The sequence below is a fragment of the Mandrillus leucophaeus genome, unplaced genomic scaffold, assembly GCF_000951045.1.
Source record: "Mandrillus leucophaeus isolate KB7577 unplaced genomic scaffold, Mleu.le_1.0 Scaffold353, whole genome shotgun sequence".
NCBI lineage: Eukaryota > Metazoa > Chordata > Mammalia > Primates > Cercopithecidae > Mandrillus > Mandrillus leucophaeus.
In genome coordinates, this window is record NW_012103732.1 from 147321 (window position 1) to 171671 (window position 24351).

Here is a 24351-nt window from a genome sequence, read left to right on the forward strand (position 1 = left end):
CAAAATAGCAAAAACATCTGTACACACTTTTAAAAGAACATACCCTGCTCTCCTCTCAACATTACCACCTTCTTCCAAAGAAGGAAACCAAATAACTAGTCTGTAGCTATTGCCCATATAGGTAACATGGGAAGGGTAGATGAAATTTTCATAGGATGATATATCACTCTTCATTAGGAAAAAAATATACAAAATGAAATAATGCAAAAACTATCAAAAACATATATGTACATTTTAAAAGTATATACTCCCAAAAAAACCACTGAGAAAAATCCATCAACTTTTCTATTAGCTATCACCCACGCAGGCAATAAGGTTAAGGGAGGAGATTTACCATACTTTTGCACCTCCACTTTTATGTGGTACTTACTTGGCAAAGCAGGGAATGGAGCACAAAATAAAAGAATGCAAAAACAAGCAAATATATATACCTTAGTTTTAAAAAATACAAATGGGGTAAAGGGGGAAGGAAGCTCTTTAAAAAGAGATTTAATTCCCATAAATACAAAAGTAACAATGGCAAAGGTGAGAAGAAAAGCTACGTCATATCCATGACCTCGGTTTTTAGAGAGGCCCAAGTAACAAAATCCAGATCTAGTTTTGCAGCCCAGGAACTGCTCTCCTTGGAAGTGGCTCACCTGAGATGTATTTGCCTTCCCTGTAGCCCTGTGAAACATGGGGATTATGTGAATGTTTAGCAATCTGATGGCAGATTATGGTTCCAGGTACTTTGGTTTGAACAGACTCTTTTTAAAATCCACCTCAACAAGCTGTCAGTAATCCAACAAAATCAACACTTAACTCTTTTTTTTTTTTGAGACAGTCTCACTCTGTCAACCAGGCTGGAGTGCAGCGGCATAACCTTGGCTCACTGCACCCTCTACCTCCTGGGTTCAAGCGATTCTCGTGCCTACCAAGTAGCTGGGATTACAGGTGTGCACCACCACGCCCAGCTAATTTTTATAATTTAGTAGAGATGGGCTTTTGCCATGTTGGCCAGGCTGGTCTAGAACTCCTGGCTTCAAATGGTCCTCCCACCTTGGCATCCCAAAATGCTGGGATTACAGGCGTGAGCCACCGCACCCAGCCAACATTTAATTGATTTCTTATTTCCTGATAGAAAGGATTCTGTTTGGTACCCTATAATACTGATGCAGCTTGATTTGCTCACTATACCCAGGAGTCTTCTGACAACTCTTCTGTTCCTATGGTGGCTAATGTCCCATAAAATGGAAACACATATGGCAAAGAAAATTAAAGTAGAACCTGTGATACTAAGAAAGTTCATGAACGCTGAAACAATGACAACAAAATTTCATTTAAAGAGACTTAAATAAAACAGGATGGAGGAAGGCCCAAGCTTATGGTGAAGCTGATACTACTTGCAGTTTAGTATATCTAACCATTTTATATTAACAGAACAAACTGGACTCATCCAATTCCTACATTCATAACTTTTTAGATCTCCAAAGCATAAATATTTCTTCCACAATTCTAGATTTCCAATTCTCTTTTTTAAAATAATCTAGTATGATGTCCCTTTTATATTCAAGTAGACCTCTCTGCAATGAGAACACTTGTTCAACAAGTACTTGTGTCATGAATCTGTGTGCTTAAATAAAAGAAGCATACTGTGACTTCTGTGCTTCAGTCTGAGTTCTCAGAAATACAGTGGCTAAGACAATGTTTTGAGAAGATAAAACTTTGAAAGCTACCATTATACCTATCACACCACAAGTTCTACCTCTCATTTAACCTCACCTTCCTGATGTAGTTTTTAGAAGTCCTAGATAGATGGGTTAGTTCAACATTAAAATTATGGAATTCTGTGGGAAAAACTGAGGCAAGGCCTACTAAAACTATAAGTAATTAAGTTAAGGGCAACAACAACAAAAACCTACAACTACTATGAATCTGGTATCATGGGAATGAACAGCCTTTGAGTAATAAAGATAGCAATGGATCATGAGTTATCTCTTTTTTAGGCCAAGTTTTGATAAGGTTTTACTCATAACAATACCCCCCACACCACACACACACACACACACACAGAGAGAGACAGAGAGAGAGAGAAAGAGAGAGAGACAGAGACAGACAGAGAGAGGGAGAGAAATGACATAATTCAAGACAAGATTTGCCATATGCAGAGTTAACTAACATACATTACAGGAGCGATGTCAAGAAGCACAGGTAAAACTGAAGAATCTTAACTGATTTTGAGAAGTTACAAAATTTAAATTTTGTATCAAAGTGGAATTTAGTACAACATGGTAAAAAACCAGCAACAACAACAAAACTCTCAAAAGTTTAGTATTTTTCCCTCACTCCAAAAATATAAAAACACATTAACTTTCACTATCAACTAAATTATCATTTATTTAACGAAAGCACAAGAATAAAGACTTACAATCACCTCAGTTGAATAAGACATACTTAGATGATTCTGTGATTCTCAGGATATAATATTTTCTACTCTAAAACAGATAAGGTTTAGAAAAGACTAAATTGGGGAAAACACACTAGGATTAAAGACGACTATTTTTTTAGCTTACCAGCCTTTTAAATTTTATTATATAAAAATATTTTCATAAAATAAAATATAATTTTATTCACAATTCCATACATTCTAACTTTATACCTGCTGAATAAAAAAAGGTGACCTTTCCCACTGTCTGACTCTGTGGAGTGTTTTAAGTGCTCACAAATGGGTAACTACCCTTTTTATGTACATAGAAACTGTTTTCAAACATATAAAGTTCTCAAGAGTTATTAGGAAGACAGCTTTTCTCCTAAGAATCAAAGAAACACAACAATCTAGGTATAAGTCTGCATAGCTCAAAAATTCAAGTACAGTATTTCTCTTTCAGAAAGAGTAAAATGCCATACAGCTTTGGACATCCTCCCTCATTTTTCTTTCTTTCCTTCTTTGACCACTCCTTTTATGCTAGTTTGGACACACAAAAAAGAAAAACTATAATTTTTAACTAAACAAAAGCACGATTTCTGATAGTGAAAAAAATTCAAAGCCCACCATACTAAACACGAATTCAAGTTACTCCTATCCCACATTCTCTTTGTTCCTTTAAGGTACTATGGTGAACTTCAAATAATTTTTTTTTCAATTTCTCAAAGGCCCTGTTTTAAAATATGCTTATAATATGCTACACTATCATATAAAATGAAAATTCACACATGGGTATGATTCAGAGAGAAAGTTTCTATGATCTACGATGCCAAAAGGCAACTTAAATTGCATTCTTAGTAATAGTGATAAAAGTCACAATGAAAAACACTGGTGTTAGCAAAATGCTTGCCACGAATGCAGAAATACTAACCTAAAGTATATCTATGGCAGGGAGTGATAAAGGTGTACAGATTTGGGGACTATCACCATATATGAATGAAATAATTATAATTAAAGTTAACTCAGTTTGGAACAGTTTTCTATGGTAACGTTATAAAAGATGAAAAAGAAAGCCTTAAATATTCAAAACATTTAACCTTTTGGCCTTGTTTAGCTTTTCAATACAACAAAAATTTAAAAAATCTGTAGCACCTGGCTATTCTGCAGAAAAAAAAACACAATAGTTACAGACATTATTTAAACTTTTTTTCAGAAAAATAAAGAATTAATCAAAACCCCAAATCAAAGTAGATTTGCACACCTGAGGTCAGTTCTTACAGTGCATGCTTTATTGTCTTCATTATCATATTCTTCAGAGCTAACTTTGTACCACATTCCAATACCATCTATCAATAAGAAGTAACAGATGGCTGACAAATCAGCAGCCTGCAGTGATGGTGGCTCTTAGGGTAGAACTTTCCTTGTTTTACTGTGTCAGTAACTTTCTGTATACTGAGGAATAGAACAGAATTCCAAAACAGGGTTTTTTTCCCCCATTTGTGTATCTTCAAAGTAGAAAAATTACTCATTGTTTTTGTAGATGGTTGGCATTTAGGTGAATATAATTTTATAATAAATAACTACATACTGCCCAAAGACATTTCAGAAAAGACGGATGAAAAATACAGTCAGGCCCTGAGCTAACTAGAACTCCTAAGAGTGCAAACAACTTGGCAGCGATCCTGGCTTTACCTTGGCTTTTGAAAAAGCAGCAGAGCCCAAGCTTACAAGCTCTCTGAATGGGCGACAAAATGAGGTGCGGTTGTGCATGCTACAGCCACCATGTGAGACTTTTGAGGTTCTTCTCCATCCACTGGATATTCAACTGAATGACTTCCAAAGCCTCCTGGACACAACGAAGCCGGAAGGTTGCCTCTGACTGATTTTCAAAGAATGCCTGAACCTGTAAGTTCCACACAGAAGAATTTCAAAAGAAGGACAATAAACCTTAGGTAACTCCAGCTTTTAAAATAAACTTTAACTTAGTGATGGCTATGCTGCTATCTTGAAAGCAGTAGAAAGAAGTACTTTAATATTCAAGGTATCTACATGGAGTTCCCAATCAATATGGTGATATCTGAAATAATTTTAAAAAGGAAATATTTTTACTCCCACATGGATACATTTTTCTAACTTAAAATGGAACTGAGGAGATGTTTAAGTAACAATAAATAAGGTAGAGTCCAAAGGCTTGGTGCTACGAATTCACCCTAAGAATGCAATTCTTCCGAACAATTTTATGACCCCTTAAATTATTTATATTAGGGAGACAAGGGAAGAGAATGGAATCAGAATTTTTCCTCATTATCATATATGCCACCCTCTAGAAGTAATCACAATGCTGAATCATCATTATCATATATGCCACACTCTAGAAGTAATCACAATGCTGAATCATTAGTACTGATTAAGGAAGACAGAGACAAGAGACAGGAATTAGCACAAAAATCCACCATCTCCCTTAAACTGAGCAGCCTGCCCGGGGTGTGTGGAGGGTTGCCCAGTCTCTGTATTAGCATTTTATAAAACCAACCTCAGATAAATGTGCCTTTGTTGAAAACAGGTAAGTTGATCCAGCAACAATACTTTGTATGGTATAGGACCCCAGATGGAACCTGAAGAAACACAAAAACAAGAGCAAAAAAATTTGGCAGCTGCTGGTAAAACATTGTTCCTGAGTGCAAAGGAGTCTTTAATGCCAAAGACAGAGTGGAATCCTCCTTCCGGAACCACAGCTGAGGAAACCGGGGTTGCCCTATGCATACTTATTGCCAGCGGGAAAGAAAGGTGGGCAGAAAAAGGGAAGAGTTCGGAACATGTAGACAAATTATTAATCCGCTTAATATCGTCAAAGATCACACTGTACACCCAGAAATGCCGTTATGGATTTAAAAGAAGCAAAAAACCTACATCTGCATCTAGCTGAATGTGAGTTCTTAACTGATGCCTTGGCAATGCATCTCGTTTTTTCAAGAGGTATTTTTCAATATGCATAGCTAAATGGTTGCTGTGAAATGGTCTGTAGCCATGCTGAGCTAAGTAACCTGGTGCCAAGCAAGGCTAGCCTTAATTAGAACTTAGATGGAATGCTACTGTTAAATGATTCATGCTATGGAATTATGTTAACAAATGTGAAAATTTCCGGATGTTTCAATTAAACTGTCATGGAAGTATTTTTCCTCTCACAGAAAATCCTAACTTCTGTGAGCCAACACAACACTGGGAGCTTTTTTCAAATGCACAACTTGAGAATACTAAAAGTTAATAGTTCTCTGAGAAACTTACTTCTGTACAAGCTTATTCCAGTTCTCTTTGACAAAATCCCATGCCAGTAAGTGTCCAGGAAAATGTCGACCCACTGTTCTAATGATAAAAGACAGCTTCTGTGTTCGGATGTTATCTCCATTCAGGCTACTTTTCATTAACCTGAAGAGCAAAGCAGATTTAGCCTCCAAAATTATTATTCATGAAGAAGTGATGACTGAACTTAAATTAAAATTAGTATGGTTTCCTAATTAAAGCTCTGTAGCAACTCAAGAAATAACTGTTGCGTTAGTCTATGATTGATCTATAGATTGAAAATGTCATTTTTTTTAACCAAGAAAGAACTCACCAATGAAACAGACATTTACCTATATTGTCACATGACAATAAACAGTTTTTAAATAGTAAAAACATTTTGGAAATACATTCTGGTAGAATTTATTACAATTTGGGAGGTGGGTATTTTTTTCTGGTAAAAACCTTATTTGATTTGAATGGGCAGGTATGTTATACTACTATTCTTTAAAAAACTAGGCCATTTGAATTATTTGAAAATTAGGATACATTTCAGAATATACTCTTATTAATGTTCATAGTAAACATTTACTGACACTATGTACTAAATAATGTTCTAAGTCCTTGACACAACAATGCTATAAAGTAGGTATTTATTAATACTACCTAACTCAATTTTATAGTTGAAGAAATTGAGGTTATCTAATTGACCCACAGTTACACAGTAATAAATACCAAAGCCTGATATCTGAACGAAAGCAGTTCTCATCTACTATGCTATACTATCTGTTTACAGTGAGAAACCACCCCCTACTCCAAGACTGTGGCAGTATTTTTAGGAGGGAAAAAAACAAAAGCACAACAGAACGTGATGGGTTAAATAAATTATGATAGAGCCATACTACAGAATATTATGAAGCCATAAAAACACTTTAGTTTTTTTTTTTTCTTTTTTTATAAAGCAGGCTTCATGAAGTGACATGGAAAATCTCATAGACTGATCATTCACTAAAAAGACTGTCACAAAACACTGAGTATGGTATAAAACTAATGTGGTTTTTAAAATGAGGTTAAATATGTAGGTATATATGTATGTACATACATACATCTGTACATATATCTATTCCCACAGATGAATACAAAGACCAGGACTGACACTGTTGTTAACAGAGAAAACGAGAATGGAAGTGAAGGATCATGAGAAATGCTTTCATATTTTACTCTATATTCTTAGGTACTGTTTGAATACTTTATCATGGGCATTATTAGTGTATTACTAGTACAGTTTAAAAACAATGATTTTTCTCTATTTGTTAAGTAAGAGGTTGGCTAATACTTTAAAGAAAATGACTATTTACAGTGTATCTTTTGGTAAGTGCGTCTGGACAGGTACTGAGGACATCTCTGGGACACTATCAAGATTTGTCTGAGCAAAATCATACAACAGAAGTAATGAGACCCAGAAGCCTCCTTCTATCCTCAGTGTGACTTTTAACATCTGTGCTCTTTCGCTACACCAGATACCTCCATATTCCTCTTGGCTACGTAGAGCTCCTCGACCCCACCACTGCCTGTTCTTTCTGTCAGGAGGCCTGACTTGCTGCCCTACCTTCATCCGTATGACACTCCTACTTCTGGGCCTTCATCACTACCTATTAAAAAGGAAAAGTCTGACAAATAAATTCATATGAACATAGAACCCAGAAGGTTTAATATGTTATTTTTTTCTGAAATGTCTGCATTTTTAAAATGACAGCTTGCACAAAGCAATGCTTTGGTCCCAAAATATGGAGTACCAATTGTGGGGTACAAGACAACACTCCAAGGGGAGGAAGACTTTTTGAGCAAGGAGTAGGAGGGGGGCTGTGACTCCTGACATCTTGCAATCCCTTTTGGGCAAAGGATTTTCTGCTTGTCCATAAAGATAAAGCCCAGCACCTGTGGTCTCCTCAGCACACTGTCCAACTTAGGCCTGGCCTGTAACAGAGGGAGGAAAGGAGATCCCCTCAACAATGAGCTCCTACCCAGGAGCACGGTGTTTGTATTCTTTTGGTTTCTGTATATCATATTCCTCGGGTGGTTTCATACCAGTAAAGCTTCCGCACATCCTCTGAGCTGGCAAGTGCTTCTAGTATTTTGTTCTTCTCTGCTTCAGAGCCTATAGAAATGTATTTGCCCAAAAGGAAAGACCAGCCTTTGTCAGTTTTTGCTCCAACTTTGAACACAGTTGTCATGACGTCAGTAGGCAGGCTGTAAGAGAGGTGGTCAAACATGAGAATAACAAGAAAATATTCTGAATACAAAGGCGAAGAGTTGGCTGTGGTGGAGTTTCTGGTGTGAGGGTCGGTAATAATAACAAGTTTGAGTACACAATTAGGGTCGAGAAAAAGTTTAATTCAGTGACTGCTATTTCCCTAGTAGTGCAACTATGGATACATCAGTTCAATTTAACATTCACTGAGAACTCACAAAGAACTAGGCAGGCAACAGGCTGGACACTAGGGAGCGGAAGAGGAATGAGAGCCTCTGTCTTCTGAGAACTCACAGGCTATTCCAAAGTATAGAGCAATAAACACATGCATTACAATTCAGTGTGATAAGTTTCATGGTAGAAATATAGCAGTAAATGGGGTACAGGGAGAAAACATAGACTACTGCCTTTATTAAGATCTCAGAGCTTGGAAAGACCTCAAAAGGTTATCCAAATCCTCCACCCCAACTCTTCATCTGATGCTTGAATCTTCTCTCCAAAATGTATGGTAAGGAGCTGGAGAGAACCAATTACCACCAACAGCTTTTCTATTAACTGCTAACTCTACCTGCCATGTTTTATTTCTAAATTAAGACACTTTTTTATCACCTCACACCCATTAGGATGGCTGCTATCAAAAAACCCAGAAAATGGCAAGTGCTGGCAAGGATGTAGAGAAATTGGAATGCTTGTGCACTGTTGTTGGGAATATAAAATGGTACAGCTGTTGTAGAAAACAATATGGCAGTTCCTCAAAAAATTAAAACTAGAATTGCCATATGATCCACCAATACTACTTCTGGGTACATACCCAAAAGAACTGAAAGCAGGGTCTCTAGGAGATATTTGCATACCCATGTGCATGGCATTATTATTCACAATAGCTAAAAGGTACAAGCAACACAAAGGTCTGTCCATGAATGAATGGATAAACAAAATGTGGTATATACATACAATGGAAAATTATTCAGCCTTTAAAAAGAAAGAAATTTTAGCCAGGTGTGGTGGCTCATGCCTATAATCCCAGCACTTTGGGAAGCCTAGGCGGGCAGATTTTCTGAGGTCAGGAGTTCAAGACCAGTCTGGCTAACACAGTGAAATCTCATTTCTACTAAATATACAAAAATTAGCCAGGTGTGGTGGCAGATGCCTATAATCCCAGCTACTCCAGAGGCTGGGGCAGGAGAATCACTGGAACCCAGGAGGTGGAGGTTGCAGTGAGCTGAGATCGTACTACTGCACTCCAGCCTGGGTGACAGAGCAAGACTCCGTCTCCAAAAAAAAGAAAAGAAAGAAAGAAAGAAATTTTAATGCATGCTACAACATGGAAGAACCTTGAAGACATTATGGTAAATGAAATAAGCCAGTCACAAAAAAGCAAATTCTCTATGACTCTACTTATATGAGATACACAGTGTAGTCAAACTCACAAAAACAGGAAGTAGAATAGTGGTTACCAGGGACTGGTGGAGAGAGGAAGTGAGGAATTATTCAATGGGTACAGAGTTTCAGTTTTGCAAGATGTAAAAGTTCTGAAAATAAGTACACAATAATGTGAATATACTTAACACTACTGAACTGTACAGTAAAAAATGGTTAAGATGGTAAATTTTATGTTATGTGTATTTTACCATAATTTTTTTAAAAGTCTTTTTTGAGAATGCAGATACATAGAGTTCACCTACACTAACACTCAGTTTTATAACATTTTTGACCCAGGATGAGAATACCCTGGTTTCTGTGTAAGATGTGAGATAAAGAAAAAGAAGATAATTCATCTAAGTAGAGATATACTTCACCTTTGAGTTCCATTGGATGCCATCCAGTCATCAAACAGTTTCATGGCAGTAGCGGAGCAGTTCCCCAGGTTGTGGGTGCAGGCAAACTCCAGCAGGGCTGACCGAAGCTCTCGCATAGATGGAGTGCCCTCATCAGTCCAAGTTTGTTGTTGAATTTGGTTCTGAAGTAATTTAAATACCCTGGTCTAGAGAGACAAAATAGATTATAATGGCTTAATAATAATTAGGACAATCAGAAAAAAACAGGACAATTACAGCCAGGCAGTGTCTCATGCCTGTAATTCCAGCACGTTGGGAGGCCGAGGCAGGCAGATCACCTGAGGTCAGGAGTTTGAGACCAGCCTGGCCAACATGGTGAAATGACATCTCTAGAAAATACAAAAATTAGCCAGGCATGGTGGTGGTGCCTGTAATCCCAGCTAATCAGAAGGCTGAAGCAGGAGAATCACCTGAACCCAGGAGGTGGAGGTTGCAGTGAGCCGGGATAGCATCATTGCACTCCAGCCTGGGCAACAGAGCAAGATTCCGCCTCAAAAAACAAAAATAAAACAAAAAAACACAAAAAATTAGGACAATCAGATCTCTTTTCCCCAAAATTTATCCAATGAGGAAAAAAAAAGGCATAGATATTACTCATTAAATATCAACTGACATATGAAGTCCACATACAGCTGGGATGAAACCATTTGATGTAAAGGCTATGCAAAAGACTGCTATAGCTAAGGGGAACTTTTAGTGATGTTAACTCAGAAAAAAATTAATGACTTCTGTGCAGTAGAGAAACTTTATGCTGCAGTTCTATCTGTACTCAGCTAGAAGTTATTTTCCTGCCAAAAAGTGTCACTTATAACCACTGCTGGAAGGAAGTCAGAACTTCCTGACCTTGTGACTTTACAATCTATAAACCTATAAAGCAATAAGAGAAAAATAAACTTCTTTACTGATAGTTAATGTTTAAATGTTTCTGAATCCAATATTAAAGGTATATCTAACATTATCAACTAGTTTGATGTTATAACAAATTAACCAAATTAGCAAGAAAATGAGGCCTGCAGGGAAGAATAGTTGTTTATAGTTTATTTTTTCTCCCAAGTTTTTATTTAAACAACTTTCAAACCTACAAAAAAAGATAGTACAATAAACACCCATACACTGTTCATCTAGATTCACCAGTTTTTAGCATTGACATTTGCTTCGTTTTCAAGTGTGTATCTCTCACACACACACACACACGTTTTTTCTTGTTTTAGCTGAACAATATGAAAGTAAGATACAGATATGATATTTCATTTATAAATACTTTGGCATGCAACTCACAGATATCAGAACATTCTCTTACAGAACCATAATACCTTATCACACTTAAGAAAACTAATAGTTATTCATTAATATCATCTACTATCTAGTCCATTGGTATGGGATGTCATTGCTAAACGTATACTTGTGGTATTAAGGTACTAATAAACACTTTTTTCAACCCTCTCCAAAATAAAAACACCAAAGCTGTTAATAGCATGTCGATGTATTTCCATTCTGCAAGTTGTGCACGGTGGGTGGGGGGTGAGGACACATGAGATTTTAAAAAGCATCATATGAAATATGCTTTTATGAATACCACTAGAAGGAACAAACATTCTGATATAAAAAATGTTTTTAGGTATTCTTTATTTATTTATTTTTCTTGAGATGGAGCCTTGTTCTGTCAACCAGGCTGGAGTGCAGTGGCGTGATCTCGGCTCACTTCAAGCTCTGCCTCCTGGGTTCATGCCATTCTCCTGCCTCAGCCTTCCGAGTAGCTGGGACTACAGGAGCCCGCCACCATGCCCGGCTAATTTCTTTTTTGTATTTTTAGTAGAGACGGGGTTTCACCATGTTAGCCAGGATGGTCTCGATCTCCTGACCTCGTGATCCACCCGCCTCGGCCTCCTAAAGTGCTGGGATTACAGGTGTGAGCCACCACGCCCGGCCATTTTTAGGTATTCTTTAGAAAACCTTCATGGCTACGTAAGGAGGACCAAAATGAAAAAAGTTCAACAGATACCCCTTCTGCAGTAATCAGCATGGGAGGATTTCTTCCCACTGGTACTTCTTTACCTCCACCACCATCGTGGCATCTCATCTCAAGTAATCATGTACCACAGACGACCACATACAAAAACCCTTAACTTCAGAAGTTTAGCTCAAGTTCTTCACAGAGCATTGCTTTCTTCCTTTCTTTTAGGTATTGACAGTGCGTACCACTGACTACCACTGTCAATACCTAAAATGAATCCTATTTGGAAATTTTTAAACTATTGAGGCCATTACCCTAGCAATGACTTACTCTGAATAAGCATCTTGTGGAGCTGAATATGAGAATGGAAAAAAAGAATCTGCAAGGAAAAGAACTCAAGGTTTGTGATAACATGTCAACTTGCTTGTGTTTATTTCAAAAGCAATGAAACACAGAACAGACACCTTGTGGAATGTGTGAGTGGTAAAGCTTTTGAGTCATCGGGAGGACACAAAGTAGAAAAGTAGTTGCTATGCTGACTGACAATGCAAGGAATGGACAAGCAATGCAGGAGATCCCACTTGACACACCTGACTTCATTCTACATGGTATCTTCACTGGCTTTACTTTCTCAACAGCATTATGATAGAAAACCATCCCAAATGACTGGAGAAAAGAAATTTAAATCCTACTCATAACTGTCAAATAGGAACAAATGAAAAATGTGAGAAAAAAAATCACATGCTTGAAATCCTATTTAAAAAAAAAAAAATCAGTGAAGAACAATGGCAATACTCACTGAGCGTTTACTAAAACACAAAGGCAGCAATGGAAAGAATGGCACTTAAAGTCCTGGAAGCAAAGGAAATCTGACACTTGAAGATCTAATTCCTGAGCAGTCACACCACCGAATTACAGGGAGCAATTTTACTAGTTAGTCTCCATATGAAATCATTAAGACAAGTTCTCAAAATAGTTGCTTAAATGTATTTCAAATTATAACATAAGAGAGTAAAACATTTTAAGAAAGAATAATTATATTATTTGAAAAATCCTGTTATAAAATACCATTTTTATAAGTAATCCAGGTTTATTTTTAATATTAAGTAATATTAATGAAGCATAGTATGTGCTTCAAATTACCTTTCTCTTTTAGAAACAAAATGAAATGTTTTTCTATGGCTCCAAATTAATTTTTCTGAAATTTAAGCTCATTCAACAATAGAATGCAACTATGATTTTACAAAGTGAAATGGCAAGTGGAGAGAGGAAATAAATTGATGGGTTATACAAGCTACAAACACTGGATTTGTAATAAAATGCAACAACAACAATAATATAAAATTATTTTTAAAATAAAACAGGCAGGGAAAGATGCTAGCACTTATGTTGTATATTACATTTTGATTTACTGCTTTAATTTTACACTGATATGCCCAGGGAGTTCTTTCCTGGGTCAACTGAGTTTCTTAAAAGTGAAATGTCAGTTTTTATTGCCAAAGGTTTATCCCACCAATGCCTCATATGTAAAAGAATGACAGATTTGTAAGTGATAAAACAGGAATATGGCTAGGATCAGATGTTAACATCAGATGTGAACAATTTAACACAACTGAAATGTGCCTCCAGACCCTACCCATCACAACACCACAGCATCACAAAATGCAGCATATGTCATGTGCAGCCTTTATAACAAAATGACCAATAAATGCACATAATACTTTGGTTCCAATGATATAGAAGTTAATTAGAAATCAGTCTTAGACACTAATACATTTGAACATCATATCCAAGGATTCATAAATGTCTGCCATCCCAATTCCTAACTGTAGAATGTCAGATTTCCTAGTTTGGGAGTACTGATGCTACCAGAATGCCCTAATATTAGAATAAGAATGTTAAAAAGACACGTTCTCCCTCTTGGTGAAGTAAAGTTAACTGGGCTTTTAGCTAACCATAGGAAGACATACAGCAGTAAAAGGGCGTCCGATCTTGGAAACACATACTAAGCCTTCTGCCCTTGCCCTCTATCCATCAGTCCCTGGATCCCTCCTTGAAGTATGTTCCTAATAAACACATATCTGCCCAGAAAGCTGGAAATCATCTCGGATGAAGATGCAGTTGAAAGAAAACGTAAGTATCAAGTGCTTCCTGAGCACTAAGCTCTAAACAGAGTTAACAGAGAGGCAAGGAGAAGATTGACTTCTGCCATTATGAAGTTTAACTGGGCAGCTTCAGAGTCGGGAGATATTCTGCCTCCTCACAGGGTATATTCAGAACCAACACTGCCCTTTAATAGTGAAAAAAAGTGAGTGATATGCACTAATCTTATTTATTGCCACCTGTAGTAGGTTGAATAGTATCCCCTCAAATTTTGTGTCTGCCTAGGACCTATGAATATGACCTTATTTAGGAATAAGGTCTTTGCAGGTACAATCAAGTTAAGATGAGGTCATCCTGGATTATGATGGATCTTAATCTAAGAATGGGGAAATCTGGACACAGAAACACAGGGAGAACACTGGGTTGACAGAGACAAAGGCCGCGGTGAGGCACCAACATGCCCAGGAATACCAAGGATTGCTGGCAATCACTTGAAGTTAGGAGAGGGGAACGGAACAGGTTCTTTGTCAGAAGAAACAAACCTTACTCTGCCAATACCTTGATTTTGGCCTTCTAGCTTCCAGAACTATGAGAGAATAAATTTCTGTTATTTTAAGACATCAAGTTTGCAATGACTTGTTTTGATAGCCCTAGGAAATTAATATATTACCCCAAAGGCTGTTGATATTACACTAATTACCTCAAACATAATTCTGTGCAATAAAATATACTGGTCCTGGGGATAACTGGATATCCAGACCGAAAAGAATGAATATTGGTGTCTACCTCACACCATCCACAAAAATCAATTTCGGATGGATCATAGATCTAAATGTGAAGGATAAAATAATAAAGTTTCAGAAGAGAACACAGAATATCTAGGGGTAGGAAAATATTTCATAAGCTAGATTACATTAAAATTTAAATCTCATATTAATAAAAAATCATTAAGAGAGTAAAAAAGCAAGATGGAGTAGGAGAAGATATTTGCAAACATATATGACCAACAAAAGATTCATATCTAGGATATACACAGAACTCTTACAAATCAACAAGAAAAAGGCAGACAATTTAACAGAAAAATAAGCAAAAGATGGGCATTTCACAAAAGAACATGTAATGGTCAATACATGTATCAAAAAGAAAATCATCTTCACATCAGTAGAAAAATGTAAATTAAAGTCAAAATTGCAGTACCACTATGCACCTATCCACATGGCTAAAAAAGATTTAATATGAATGATAATTATCAGCAAAGATATAGAGCACCTAGAATTCTCATACACTGCTAAGTGTAAATTGGTACAACTTTGAAGAACTATTTGATAGTACAGTATTAACTATGCATGTGTTATGACTCAATAATCCTATTTCCAGACATATACCCCATAGAAATGCATAAAGACATTCATTGAAGACATCATAGCAGTGCTATTCATGATAGCTCCAAACTACAAATAACGCAAATGTCTATCAACAATAGGCGAATTGGTTAACTAATGGCCAATCTCTTTACTATACTAACACTAGAAAGTTGCTATTGGATTCTCTTTACTATACTAACACTAGAAAGTTGCTATTGGATTCTAAGTTTGCCCTAAAGAGATGAGTAAGCTATCTGCATACTTCTTGGAAAGGTACATAAATATTGTTTTAAAAAGTCATTATTAACATTTTAGATATAAAAAAGTCTCTTAAGTTGACAATTTCATTTTTAGGAGAACAATTAGATGTGGGTCAGTCACTTGAAACCTTAAATGTTTGGTCTGCAAGCTTTTCAAAAGAATATGACAAGAAGAAAGCTTTAATTTTTCTAACAAAAGGTATCCTGGAAAGACGACGTTGCTAGGACACAAACTAATTTTACAAATAACAATATAACACAAAGAGAAGTCTTTGGAGTGAAATTAATCTGGGTTTGAATCTCAGCTTTATCATTTACTAGCTAAGTGACTTTAAAGAAGCTATTCCATCTCCTCGTTCATTTAATGAGGGTAGAAATATCTACCTTGGCATTGTGTGAGAATTAAATGAGGTAATCTACAGTAAGCACTAAGCATGGTAGTGTGTAAAAGCACTCAAATGCATGTGTTTCTGGTGTGTTTCAATCATTTATTCACTCAACATTTACTGAGGGTCACTACAGGCCGGGTCATGTTCCAGGCACTGGTTTTTATTAAGGCTGCTAGCTGAAAGCCTTATGAAACAGAAAATGATAAAAATCTTAACCATTAGAAGAGACCTCAGAGAATCATCTAACTTAAGCATCTTGCTCATGGGTAGGGATGGGGTAATTTCTTTGGGGTCAGATCAGAAACTTTTAGGGGAGGAGAGCTTTTCAAGCTCCACACAGCCACTCTGCCCTGCATTCCCTCCACTCACTGAGAATCATGCAGGTGATGAGAGAACTGTTTACAGGAGATGCATGGTAAGGCAATAATAGAGGCAGAAAGAGGGTTGTTTTTTTTTTTTTTTTTTTTTTTCGAGACGGAGTCTCGCTCTGTCGCCCAGGCTGGAGTGCAGTGGCCGAATCTCAGCTCACGGCAAGCTCCGCCTCCCGGGTTCACGCCATTCTCCTGTCTCAGCCTCCCTAGCAGCTGGGACTACAGGCGCCCGCCACCTCGCCCGGCTAGTTTTTTATATTTTTTAGTAGAGACGGGGTTTCACCGGGTTAGCCAGGATGGTCTCGATCTTCTGACCTCGTGATCCGCCCGTCTCGGCCTCCCAAAGTGCTGGGATTACAGGCTTGAGCCACCGCGCCCGGCCTAGAAAGAGGGTTGTTTTAAGAAATGATTTAATCCAACCCTTTCCTTTTACCAGTGAGAATACCAAAACCCCCAAAGACTTATTCTAATTCTTGGTCTAATACTATCTCCCTTTCCCTGAAAGCTGCCTTTTGCCTGGGTCCCTGGGAAATCTCACTAGTTTATAAAGCAAACTCTGTTGTCAAAATGCGCTGATTCAGAGAATTAGATAAAAACAAATAATTTTTCACTCTCTTCCAAGCTTTTAAAGTCTCACTCAACAGTTTAATATTGAAAGTATCCAAAATAACAACTATTACGATCAGGCAGTTGGTATTAAGAAAGGTAAAATGCTCTCTAATACTAAGACTCCTTTAGTGCTTTGCAAAGAAACATATCCACCAGCATCATTATCCATTAGATAGTCATCAGCAAGAACTCTTAAACAGAATATTCTCAATACAAACATAACTGTCATTTTATAATGACCATTAGAAAATTAATGGGGAGATCTACTTTGTAAAAGGGCCTGTTTCAAACATTCATCATGTAAAAATAAAACAGGATTTGAATAGAGAAATGTTATTCTCATGTGACCTCATTTTGACAGTGGTGTCAAATGTCTGTATTTTGATATTCAAACAAGACCATATCATACTAAGCCTTTATCAGCTCTTTATCATAAGCAACGTCTTGATTTTAAGTAAAGATTTCACAAGCAGAAAAGTGAAGAAAATGGAATTTAACTGGTTGCTTTTTCAGCCTATTACTGACTGAAAATGGAATGATGAATAATAATATTAAAGATAAACAGCAATAAGCTGGTAAAAAGACAGACTTACCACCAGTCTTGAGGCCAGATCCATGTATCCCAGTTTTTCAAGGAGGTTATAGATGAGGCCTGTCTGAAACAGGGCTTCAGTGATGGGTGCAGTATGGTTCTCATTTCCAAGATAATTAATCAAATCAAAGGCCCTCTGGAGAGGTACCTTGCCTAGGCTAAAGGATAAAAGAACAGGAAAAGTAAATACGCAGAGACACACAGAAGAACTGTATGCATGCTAAGAGAGAAACTTAGGGTTAGATGGCGAGTCTTGAAGACCAAAAATTTAAGCTTACAGTGGCATTCTGTAAAGTTAAGCTAAATATGATTATCTCTGATTAAGTTAAAGTGGCCCAAGATTAAGGAAGCATTTCAAGAGAAAGATAAACAATAGTTCATTTTCTTTATTCCTAAGTCTCCTGTAAATTGCTACTAACTCAGCAAAAATATAATATCTTGGGTTAGAAAAGATGAATAGTACTAATTTTATTAATTAGTTATATTTGCCAGGAAAGAGAGTATAGCATAGACAGCATCTGAAATTTTTTAAATATTTTATTTGTTGGTTTAATGGGAAATTGTTTTTCAAACTTGTTATGACAAGGTCTATTGTGAATTTACGGTGAGTAAATTTTTAAAATTAACCATTTTATAGAAATCATAGCAGCAATGGCTAAGATGACATAAGAAGGGTACTTCATAAAAAACGAGACAAAATGGAAATGTGCAGGGAGGTCAGAAGGAATACTCTTCTGACCTGAAGCGTTGCTGTGTTTCTAAGCCTATCATCAATCTAAATTGGTAATATGCTATTCAGATAATATCTTTACATGAAGTCACTGTCATCCTTGGTTTTGGGATTCTATAACGCATGAGGTGGTTGGAGAGGCAAGCAGTACAGATAAGTGGCGCCAGCCATCAGAGATGTCCCTTAAAACCAATGCATAAGCACTAATTTTCATGCTTAAACCAACTGCTGCTTGAAAATAATTATCTTATGAAATAAAATAAAGCCTGAACTCCCGTATCAGTTTAGTCAACAAAATATGTATCCTGTTTTTGATATCTAGTCTTGAATTACTATCAAATCCTGTTTCATTTAACTGTTCAGTATGTTTGCAGCTAATGTTTCATAAAGTCCCTGGAGGCAATGAACACATCTTGTATTTTCCCAATCCTCCAAAATGAATTGTACCAACCAATACATGCTAGTTCTTTCAAACTGTTTTTCATATATGTTCTTTACATCAATGACACTTGTTAAAAAAAGAAAAAAACTCAAACTAAGTATACTCTACCCTGCAAGTTCAAAGATGTTGTTGATAAGGTTGGCTCGGTCTTTGTCACTCAGAACATAAGGATTTATTTTCAACTGATTGATTAGAGCTTCCCAATCATCATCTGCATAGTGTACAATATAATAACCATTCATGTTTATATTCACTTTGACCCACAGCACTTCTTCTGTAAGATTGATGACACCTAATGGAAACCAAAATATGAGAGATTGAGAGAGAAGACAATTGGACAAGAAAAAAAAAATTACATGAGTGCTTTGTTTCTAAGTTAGTTTATTTTTAACCGTTCTAGTAAGAAAAAAATGCCTGTCTCCAAGTACAGTTATTTTCATGTTAGTGAAGGTCAAGACATTCATTTAACAATTATTTATTTACTGTGCATTATTGGCTGTAAGCTAGGCGCTAGAAATCAAATGGTGAACAAGGTAGATATATCTCTGCTTTTAGAGATCTCACAGTCTAAAGTAACCAGGCAAGTACAATATCATACAAGCGCTATTGACAGAAAAAGAAAAGACAGCATTCAACGAATGCACATAGAAAAAATGCTTCACTCTCCTAGGGAAAGTTAGGAGCAATTTCTTGGAAGAAATGACATCTAAGTTGTCATTCTTCTAAGAGACCTCAAAATATTTAGGTGTTGGCCAAGTGAAGAAGATATAGTAGGAAACCTAAGTGCTCAAGGCCCAGAGAGAAAGTACACATGGCATCCATGCACTGAACTGGCTCCCAAGTTCATTGTGGCTAGAGGAGAGAGGGAGGGAGAAAGTAAAGGTGCAGGATGAGACAGCAGTGGAAGACAGTGAGAGAACTGTGTAAAATGTGTCCCATTTCGGCCTCTGTCCTTCGTCATGTTAGCGAAGGAAGAACAAACAAAGTCATTTAGAAAAGTCACATTATTTAAAGCTAGCAAAATAAACGTTAGGGAAGGCTTAAGATTACATAAGAGACAAATAAGAAATAATTGGGTTAAAATAACAGGAAAGGTTAGGCACTTTTTGGGTCTCTACTATAAATGCTGAGAGAATTGTTAGAAATTTCTATGAAATTATGTCAACTAATGTACCAATAATGAAGCGCTAAGAGTTAACTGATCACAAAATATATGTATGAATTTTTAAAATCCTTAAAACTGCTAATGAAGAGATGTCTTTTAAAGTTGGCAACAAGGATGTAGACTTAATTATAATGGGGGTATGCTTCTAAGTATCTTGAGGTTTACTACTTTTAGAATATAAGCTATATAAGCTTACTATTTTGTTTACTGCTAACGCCGCAGCCCCTATAACTATGACCTAGCAGGTACTCCACAAATACCATTGAATTAGTGAGTGAATGAATAAATAATGACTATGTCACAATAAATAGTTTTAAATCAAGTCTAGATAAAGGTTTGTATATGCTTATCATATAATTTTTACCCCCTTTTAAAATAACAAATACTTGAAAAAAATTTTAATTGTAAGAAAAAGAAAAGTAGAGATAAGAATAATCTAAACTCAGACAATGATAGCATTCTGGAATGTACTTCTTGCCAAGTTTTTTTCTTGTTTTTAATATTTTATATGGCAGATCTATATGCATTTATTTTATCCTTTTTCACCTATCAGACCCCTCCACATTTTTCCATTGTCTTCATAAGCAGTGTTCAAATATCTTCATAATATTCCATTTCAAGTTTATCCAATCTATTTTGAACAATTTGGGCTGTTTTAAAATGGTCACTATCATTATAATTCTGTAGTGAAACTTTTTTATATAAAATGCTTTATAAATATGTTTTCAACCTAAAGATTATATATTAGTACCTGAAGCCTTAGCTTAGGTACTAAGGGTTATATATTAGTACCTGATGCCTTAGGGTTTATCAACTTCAAAAACCTTAATTATTTAAATGTGTCAGATGCCCTTAATATCTTTGTTACTCCAATTATATTGATACTGAAAAAGATGTTTAAGATAAAAAAGACATTCTGATCATGTCTTAACAGGACATATAAGCTAAGCAGTCTTTCTTACTAAAAAAGTTCCATACTTATTTCTGTTATATTGCTGATATAGCAACAGATGGGAAAGATCAATTAAATATGGTTTATTCCTTTTTTCGAGGGCAGAATGCAGTTTTAAGGGATACTTGTGATGGCAGCAGTGGCTGCTCCAAGTTGGAGCCATTTTTAGCAAACCTATGACTAAGGAAATTAACTTTATCATTAGCTAATCCAAAAATATCAATACTCTCCAGGTCACCAACACTATATCCTATGGAGCTTTTATCAAGAAAGAACCCTGGGGCTGGGTATGGTAGCTCACACCTATAATCCCAGCACTCTGAGAGACCAAGGCAGGAGGATCACTTGAGCCCAGGAGTTTGAGACCAGCCTGGACAACATAGTGAGACATCATTTTTACAAAAAATAGAAATTAGCCAGACATGGTGACACATGTCTGTAGTCCCAGCTACTCAGGAGGCTGAGGGAGGAGTATCACTTGAGGTCGAGTATCACTAGGTCAAGGCTGCAGTGAGCTATGATTGTGCCACTGTACCTTAGCCTGGGTGACAGAGCAGGACTCTGCCTCTAATAAAAACAAAGGTAAAGAAAAGAAACAAAGAACCCCAGGAAGAAGGGCTACAGAGACCCAAATCTCCCTTGCCCATAAAAGGAGACAAGGAATGATAGCTATGACAATTGTTCCACTAGATGGATGCAGAAAACATTGAAATACATACAGAGTATCTTGGTTGATAAGCAACTTGCCATGTTGTAAACCTAGCCAAGTCCAGATGGTAAAGAGGAGGGACACAGCTGGGAATATACTTGAAATTATTACTGTCATCGAGATGACACAACGCAGTACAGCCAACAGCACAAAGACAGAGAGTTATCATTTAAAGAATCAACATTATTAGTCTCTTTCAGTTCTTCTGAATGATCCAGAATGGTGGACCTTAAAACCACAGGTATCGAAAAATAATAGCTTTGCACACAAGGGAAGTAACTACATCCTGCAGCTCAAATGTGGATGAGGCTACCCTCATATGTTTTTAATTTACTATAATCATTAACAGATTAACACTTCAATTTTCAGTCTATTGAGTAGCAAAAAAAGAGTGAGTGACTGCAATGTTAAATGGCAGAAGCCCAGATGAAGTAATCTAACAGTGATTTTTAAAAACCACTTGTCAAAGAGCTATGAAAATCAACTATTGTTTTACAAAAAAATTAAAGTTCTGAAACTAAAAATCATGTTTTTACTACAAAGTTACAAAATTTCCTGTAAGTTTGCTCCAGAGTAGCATCATACATGCTATTGAACTGTATCACTCCTGTTCAAAAGCATTCCCTTCTCTAATACCCCTTTCTTTCTCCTTTACTTTATCAGGGGAAAAAAAGGCAAGAACAGAGAATGGCACATGATAAATATTTTAATTACTGTATGTCCTTCCTTCTTTCATCCTAATTACCTTTTCTTCCAATGACATATCTTTTACTTTCACAGCAGTATTTCTGATAGTGATATCCATTTGGAAACATGAATGTTTTGCATTAGATTTAATATGAAAATCTCCTATAGTTAAAGATCTTAGGTCTGAGTAAAATGTGGATAAGAGAGAGAGAGGGAGGAAGAAAGGGAAGAGGGAAACTTTTAAAAATATAATTTCCTCAATATGTACACTGGAAAAATGGCCCCATCAGCATTTCTTGTGCACAATAAATACTAATTGTTCAAAATTCATGTATGTGAGAAAAGGAGACAAATATATTAACCAAACATAACTCCTGTATACAACTGAACTAATGAACTAACCCAACAACCCTTGAATTAGAACACATGAAAATGTATTTAAAAAAGAAAGAAAATATATTAAAGATTTAACCAACCATCAAGCATCAAAATAATACACTATACTAAAGTATTACAGCATAAAAGAAGCCTGAAGTCACCCTCTCTGCTACCTTTCTTTTGAGAATAGAAAAAATAAAAATGCAGTTAAATTAAGAGTAACTCTCATCGGAGCATTAGGAACCAAGAAGGCTCAACTGTCCTCAGGGTCAAACATAAGGACAAAAGTTTTCATGTGGACTCTCTAAACCTGAAATGGCAGGAATTAAAATAGCAGCAGCAGCAGCAGCAGCAGCAGCAGCAAGGGAAATAACACAGCTGAGAAGAGGAAGTAACAGACACTACTTTCATCATATGTTGGCCCAGTTCCAGTTCTAGATTAAATCAATTATATTCTAGTGAATTCTGTATATTCCTCTTTACTAAGAAGAGGAAGGGAAAAAGAAAACATCATTTTATCAGGCTTTGCATGTTCTTTTCCTAGAAATTTTTATAGTGAGACTGGAGTTACTTCATTATGGACTAAAATTTACTAATTCATTAAGTTTTTGTGTGCCTACTGAGTACTAAAAGTGATTTACAGTGATTCATATAGCCATGATCACTATCGTCAATGGGGGAAATACCTAATATGAGGATAGATACGAGTGAACAGTACTTACGATATATTATGAGTGGAGAAGTACAGAATGTTATTAAAAAACCTAAGTAGGGCATCTAACCTGACTTTAGGGGAGGAAAGGTTTCATCGAGCAAGCAATGGCTGAGCTAAGATCTGAAGAATAAACAGGAGTAGGCCGAGGGAGTGAGGAGGCAAGAGTGTTCTTCAAGGAGAGAAAACAGCATATGCAAAAACCTAAAGAGGCAGTACGGTGTGTTTGCATTGCTGATAGAATTTTTGTGCGGCAAAAGCAGAGAATGCCAGGCAAGGGCCTAGAAGGCTAAAGAAGTAAAATATGAGCTAGTCTATGGGGCTAAACTCTCAAAAAGAGCTTAACAAGCTCAGAAGAAAACTGAGGTAAAGAGTAAAGAGGAGCCAGGTGCGGTGGCTCATGCCTGTAATCCCAACACTCTGGGAAGCCAAAGCAGGAGGATCACTTGAGGCCAGGGGTTTGAGATCAGCCTGGGCAACATAGTGAGGCCCTGTCTCTACAAAAAATACAAAAATTAAGCCAGGCATGGTGATATGTGCCTGTGGTCCCAGCTTCTTGGCAGGCTGAGGCAGGAGGATTGCATGAACCCACGGGTTTGAGGCTGCAGTGGGCTATGATATTGTCACTGCACTTCAGCCTGGGCAACAGAGCAAGACTCCAACTCAAAACAAACAAACAAACAAACAAAAACCAAACAAACAAAAAACCAGATAATAAAATATTTCTTATTGCCCAATTATTTCTAATAGCACTAAAAATTAATATACTGTCAGAAAGTTTGCAAAATTTCCTTATTAGTTGCTTGCGAATACTCCAGCCATGTTTTGGCTGTGCTGCAGGATATAGGGAGATGGGGTTATTTGTTCTCTTTTGGGTCAGAGACTATCCTTTCAGGGCTCATGCAAAGTTAGAGTTCTGTTTACTCAAAGACAGTAGCAATTCCTTGCACTCCCAGCTATGCTGTCAAAGATATGATGATGTTACCTACTACCACTAGGATTTTAAATAATTAGATTGTTGCTGCTTTAACATTCCACTATCAAACTGCAATGAAACTGGCACATGTATTTCAGGTGGCATTATCAACTGTAACTAGACAATAAAAGGGTTATTTAGTTATATGTACCAAATCACAAAAGGTAATGCAGTTTTCATTTTTGA

At 36.6% G+C, this 24351-nt stretch overlaps 1 protein-coding gene across 2 annotated transcripts in view; it reads right to left on the minus strand.

Annotated features, from left to right (window-relative positions):
- Positions 1-809: 809 nt before the first annotated feature.
- Positions 810-24351, minus strand: part of LNPEP (leucyl/cystinyl aminopeptidase) — a 99988-nt gene continuing 76446 nt past the window's right edge. For both annotated transcript variants that reach the window (XM_011989410.1, XM_011989412.1), the window contains exons 12-18: positions 18695-18878; positions 17416-17572; positions 9734-9918; positions 7772-7933; positions 5690-5830; positions 4938-5019; positions 810-4307 (exon numbers count right to left, since the gene is read on the minus strand). In XM_011989410.1, the coding sequence (XP_011844800.1) occupies positions 4176-4307; positions 4938-5019; positions 5690-5830; positions 7772-7933; positions 9734-9918; positions 17416-17572; positions 18695-18878 (1043 nt within the window). In that variant the 3' untranslated portion in view covers positions 810-4175. The remainder of the gene's footprint in view (positions 4308-4937; positions 5020-5689; positions 5831-7771; positions 7934-9733; positions 9919-17415; positions 17573-18694; positions 18879-24351) is intronic.